This window comes from Gavialis gangeticus, unplaced genomic scaffold (genome assembly GCF_001723915.1).
Source record: "Gavialis gangeticus isolate Ggan-Ray unplaced genomic scaffold, GavGan_comp1, whole genome shotgun sequence".
NCBI classification, from domain to species: domain Eukaryota; kingdom Metazoa; phylum Chordata; order Crocodylia; family Gavialidae; genus Gavialis; species Gavialis gangeticus.
In genome coordinates, this window is record NW_017729015.1 from 8,418,579 (window position 1) to 8,424,260 (window position 5,682).

General features: G+C 47.1%; 1 protein-coding gene across 2 annotated transcripts in view; it reads left to right on the forward strand.

Annotated features, from left to right (window-relative positions):
• MECR (mitochondrial trans-2-enoyl-CoA reductase) overlaps window positions 1-5,682 on the forward strand; it is a 37,382-nt gene that overhangs the window by 15,263 nt on the left and 16,437 nt on the right. For both annotated transcript variants that reach the window (XM_019512145.1, XM_019512146.1), the window contains exons 2-3: window positions 2,896-2,993; window positions 3,287-3,418. In XM_019512145.1, coding sequence (XP_019367690.1) covers window positions 2,948-2,993; window positions 3,287-3,418 — 178 coding nt within the window. In that variant the 5' untranslated portion in view covers window positions 2,896-2,947. The remainder of the gene's footprint in view (window positions 1-2,895; window positions 2,994-3,286; window positions 3,419-5,682) is intronic.

Below are 5,682 nucleotides of genomic sequence, written 5' to 3' on the forward strand. Positions count from 1 at the left end.
AAAAGCTGGCTGCTTTTTCTGCTGGAAAAGCATTATCCTTAATCTAAAGCATTGCAGAAATAGTTGGGTAAAAGTGAACTGCTGCTCTGTGCCATGAACCCATTCCCCCCAGGGTCCTTACTGAATTAAATATGCCCGTGTTAATGGAAGGTCTCAGGACTCCCATTGACTTCAGTGAGAGTTTTGGGTGCTCAAGGGAAGACTGATCATAAATACAATAAGCCCCTCCCTGGAAAGATCATTTAGCATCTCTATGTAATGAGGAAAAGGGAACTCAAGCAGCTGCAGGAGGTTGAGGAAACTGGAACTGTTTTCCTCTAACAAGGTAAACTGTATCATGTAGAAACTGCTGCACACTCCTGTAGGGACTGCACCATAACAGCCGTGCACAGCCTCCCACATGGGTGGTAGCTACTGTGTACTGATTAGCTCGAAACAGATGCGAGAGAATTCCCAGCAGAGTCGAGCAATAAAACCCCCTCTGAGTTTAGCACGGTGCTGCACAAAACTCCAGCTACTCCATCTATAAGGACTTTGATATGTGTACTTACCGTGCACACACAGATTCCTATTGACAGTAATGGCTTTAAATGAGCGATTGTGTCCATGATCTGTTGATTTAAACCGTTGGGATCTTAAAGCTGTGAATAGAGTCATTATAGTTTCCATGGAGAAACCTTCACAATTCTCTTGAAATAGCTCCATACCAAACCAAACTTAATTCCAGTAATTCTAGCCAGCATGCTCCGCAACAACTGCTTGTGCTCACTTTATACAGGCATTAAACATACAGAGAACACTCTTAATGTAACCTTCCAGCCACCTTGTCTAAAACTCCCTTTGCAAGGACAAGCGTACAGGTCTAGCTGAAACCAATAAAAGCCAGGAAATTCAATGCTGTCCCTACTCCACTGCTAGGTATTGCAGAATTGCAATCCTCAGGTAAATGTCTTAGTTTGTGCATTAATATAATCATGGTGTTACTCTGGGAATGATGACCATCCTTGTGACTGATGGCTGTGCAAGGCTTCCTTACGCAGCTCTTCAATTCTGAGCAGCGTCATCTTCCAACCTGGGGCATCCCCTTCCTAACTCCAGCTTTACTTACAAGTTTGTCTTTCTGGTTTAAAAATCCAAAAATGGCAACTCTGTAAAGGAGTAAGATGCTCAGCAGGTTACATCATTCTTATTTGGGACATCTGGGTCAGCATAGTGTTGAGCTAAACTGTTGCATATCTGACACCCAGCGAGAGATATAAAATACTCATCTTTTTCAGGTAAATCCTTGAGCCTTTCAGCCTGTGCCTCTCAGACAAGCTTGAGCCAAGATAATGGAGGAATAGCAGCAAAAGCTAGAGAGGAGTCTACTCGATTTGTCTCCTGAGCTTGCGTAGCTTTAAAAATCCTGGCCTTTGCCTTCAGGGACCAAAGTCTGTTCTAATGCAGCCCTGTTCTGTAGAGCCTGCTGCACATTGCAGAATTTATACACAATCCTCCCTGATGTGCAGGGAGTTGCACCAAAGGTGGATTTGGCCCACTGTTTAATGGCTTTGGCATGTGATGAAATGGCTTCAAAGCCGAAGGACAGCGGCCCCAATCAGCAAAGTTTTTAAGCACATATCTAAGTCCCATTGATTCAGAGTTTGCAAGCATCCATTTAAACTTGGTTGTGTTGGAGCCCAGGCTACCACTGACAAAAGGCCTGCACATTCATGCAGTTTCACTTGTGACCTCCTTAGAATTTCAGTGCAGCTTAAGGTCTTCAGCATGCAAATTCTGAAGTGTTAAAAGCCTTCTGACAAGTACATTGTGCTATTTAATTCAAAACTTAGATTGATGTAGAAATCAGCCATGCAACTTACAGGGGGAGAGGCGGGGGGGACATTTAGCCAGCACAGGAAAAAAAATACATTTATATAGTTCCTAGTGATATGCACCAAACAGGATGAAATCACAGCTAAATAACCACGCTCCTAAAATTGGCAGCCAAGTGCAAGCTTCTCATTGCCATCTTCTTCAGAGCCACAGCTTCTCAAGTCTGTTCACATGTAGTTAATAATTGCTGTAATTATTAAAATGCTTTCTGGACTCACTCCAGCTTACCCATCTCCTTCCACTAACCAAGCACAGGACTGCTATTATTGCTGCAATCTCAAAACTGGTGGCAGAAGAATTATCTTTACTGCTCCTGCTGTCTGGCATAGCTTTCCCATGTATATCTAACCTGTCTTGCACCTCCACTGGTGTCATCTTTTTACACCATACTTGTACAGAACTATGGAGTATAGAGGTCTAAAGTTGCTGGGTCCCCCATAATACACAATTTTTTGGCTGCTGACTCTAAGTTTATGGAAAAGTTTTACCAGTTATACCAGTGTAACCCTCCATGTGGTCATTAATTATAGGATGAAAGAGCTCTTCTTAGGTTTAGCATGTACTCAGCAAACTAAATCGGATAATTGGACACGCCTGCTCTTATTCCAGGGTTGTTCTAGTGAAATCATCCTGGTTTAAGTTTCCATTAGATAAATACTGAAAATCATTCCTGTGTAGTCAAGGCCAAAGTTTGCAATTTACCTTTTTCTTTTAAAAAAAAAAAAAAAAAAAAATTCAGGTATTTGGCAGCACAAGCTCTGGGCAGTGTGAACTGCTGTATTCTTTTTGTTGGGGTATTGGCACAAGTGCTAGTCATTCAGTGATAGGCTGATCATGTAGAAATCCCAGAAATCCAGGATATCATCCAGGACACTGCACTGCTCCCCTGCCTCTCTTGCCAGCACGCTCACAAGTCAGCGGGAGCAGGGCCGCATGCCTGCCTGCAAAGTGCTCTGCCCTACTCCAGCTCCTGGACAGACTGCGGCCCGAGTTCATTAATATTAGCCTTTCTCTGTTTAGGTTAAAGGACCTAGAGCTTGGAGAACTAGGTGGTTCTGAGGTCCACGTTAAAATGCTAGCTGCCCCCATCAATCCATCAGACATCAACATGATCCAAGGTAACTATGGTTTCTGTGATTTCAGAGTTTATAAGCAAAAAGTTGGCTTTGCTTCCATTCCTGTGTGAGGAATTCCTGCTGACTAGCAACATGCTGTCAAATGAGCAATTACGCAAACAGACTGTAAGAATTTTAATGACGTTCCCTGTAGGTTTTTGTGAAAGATTTAGGCCTGCTTCTCAGTGTTACTATGGTGTAGGTCTGAACTCATACAGAACAGAAGTTAAGAGATGCCTGTTGTTCATTATGCCTTTTGGTGTAATATGTTTATCATGATTTGGCTTCTCTTCCAGGGACTTATGCCCTTCTGTCTGACTTGCCTGCAGTAGGAGGAAATGAAGGTGTTGGAGAAGTAATAGAAGTTGGCAGTCATGTGACTTCTTTGAGGCCTGGTGATTGGGTAATCCCAGGAGATGCAGGACTTGGTGAGTTTGTACACGAATATTTGGAGGCATATCTTGAGCTGGTGTTGAGTAATCCTAGCTCCGTTGACTTCAGTGAAGCGGTTGTGGTTCATATGAGCTGAGGATCTTCCCTGTGACTCTTCCATGGCCTCTTCCCCCTGCAGATCCCAAAGTGCATTAGAAACAATCATAGGAAGTAGACAGGTCTCTCATTTATAGATTATTAGGGGAAAATTGAGGGAGGAAAGATTCCAGCCTACCCAGAATATTGTAGTGAGTCTCCCATCCAACTGGGAGTAGACCCCAAGATTTTTGCTTTGTATCGCTGAATTGTAATATTGCCCAAATGTGTGAGATACACTTGTTACAATTTTATCTGCGTTCATCCCACTGACCTTTTCACTCTAACAAACCTCTCTTGTTGCTAAATAACATACTTCACAAAACCGTTCCTGCAAGAGGGTCTTTGTTTGTACCATCCCCAAAAGTCACTCTGGATGTTCCCATGCTTTATCTAATCACTTCCAGTCACGAGTTAATTCATCCTCAGTAAGCAAGTGAGTTTCCAGAGGTGCTTTACCCCCTCCAACTTCCATTGCAGCTATTTGACTGAGGTCACACAGGAAACTTATAGCATAGCTGGGAATTGAACCCAGATCTCCTGAGTACCTAGTATGCTTCCCTAACCACAAATGTCTCTTGTGTTCTGTTTTTACCCATATGTCTTGTCTTGTGAGCTAATCATCAGGTTGTGGGATTTTAAACTTGGAGGAAATACTGTGCTCTGTAGCATAATTGTGGCTCTGATGTACAGTATTAGCTTGGTACACCCTTAGTCATGTGCAGCGCCTGGTTAGGGCAATTACATCTAATAGAATGTAATTTTTTTTTAAATCTCCATTAGAGAATGTTCCAGGCGAGAGAAGCAGTGGTTGGAATCCATTTAGTACCATATTAGGCTAATTGCAAATATCATAGGTTATATCATCTCAAATGAGAAGCATCTGTGTAGCCAGTGGAGTTGCACAAGACGCTCTTAATTTCGTATCTGTTTTTATGCTGCCTGAAACTGTTCTGATGTTTGAAACTATAACACATGCTTATAACCAGGGATCTGGGTTTTCCATTTCCCATGGGAAACAGAAAAAAATATGGATTTTCTCTTTTACCTGAGAAAAATGTGGGTTTTTCATTTGAACAGAGAAACACAGATTTTTCTGTTTTGCGAAGAGCTCTCTGCAGGCTGGCAGAGTTCTAGCCTGCAAGGGGCTGGGGGAGCAGGGGGAGGACAATCAGGCAGGGGGTAACATGTACATGTACACGCACATGACCACCAGGCAGCCTGGAGAGCAGCTCCAGCAGATAAGTTGGGGAGTGGAGGGAATTGAGCCCCCACAGGGAGGGAGGGAGTTAGGCAGGGCTGGGGGTGGGATGCTGCCCAGCTGGGCAGTGTGTGGGGCTTGGGGCTCCAGGTTGCAATGCGTGGTTGCAGGGCCCTGGTGGGGAGTGGGACAGAGCCATGGGTGGCTTGTCCCAGGGGTGGCAGGAGGCTGGCTCCCTGCCACTGCACGCACTCCCAGGGGCACAGGGGGGCACATACCCCCCAGATCTGTGCATGGTGTGGGCTGCCCACTGCAGGCTCAGGCATCCTGCCCTAATGCCCCTCGCAACACAACAACTGGGACCCAGCATGGCAGGGCAGAGCGGGGCTGGGTGGGGAAGCTCGTTGCCGCCACTGTGAGCCCCACGCCACCCTAGCAAAGCACCCCCTGCCTGCCCAGCAGCAGCAAGGGTTGCAACTCTATGCCACCACCCCCACTACAGCCGGGCAGGCTGAGGGCGCTTTGCCACCATGGTGCAGGGCCTGTGGCAGCAAGGAGCTTCCCCACCCAGCCCTGCTCTGCCCTGCCATGCTCACCGGGCTGTGGAGGCCCTGGGCGGAGTGCAGCAGGGCGGGGAGCCCAAGCCTACAACAGCCAGCCCGTACCCACCCCACACAGTTCTGGGGGGCACATGCCCCCCTGTCACCTGGGAGTGCGTGCAGCGGCAGGGAGCTCTGCTCCAGCTATGCCACCCACGGGGGAGGGGGACCTGGGCTCCATGCTTGGGCCACAGCAGCTGCCACCTCCTGCAGGCAGCAGCTGGGGCTTAGGCACTGCTGCGGGGGGCAGGAGGCTGCAGACCTGCGTCCCTGGCCCCATAGCCTTGGCAACTGGGGGCCTGCTCCAGCTGGACAGGGAGGGCCATGGTGGGCAAGGGGCACCAGCAGGGCTGGGGGAGGGGGG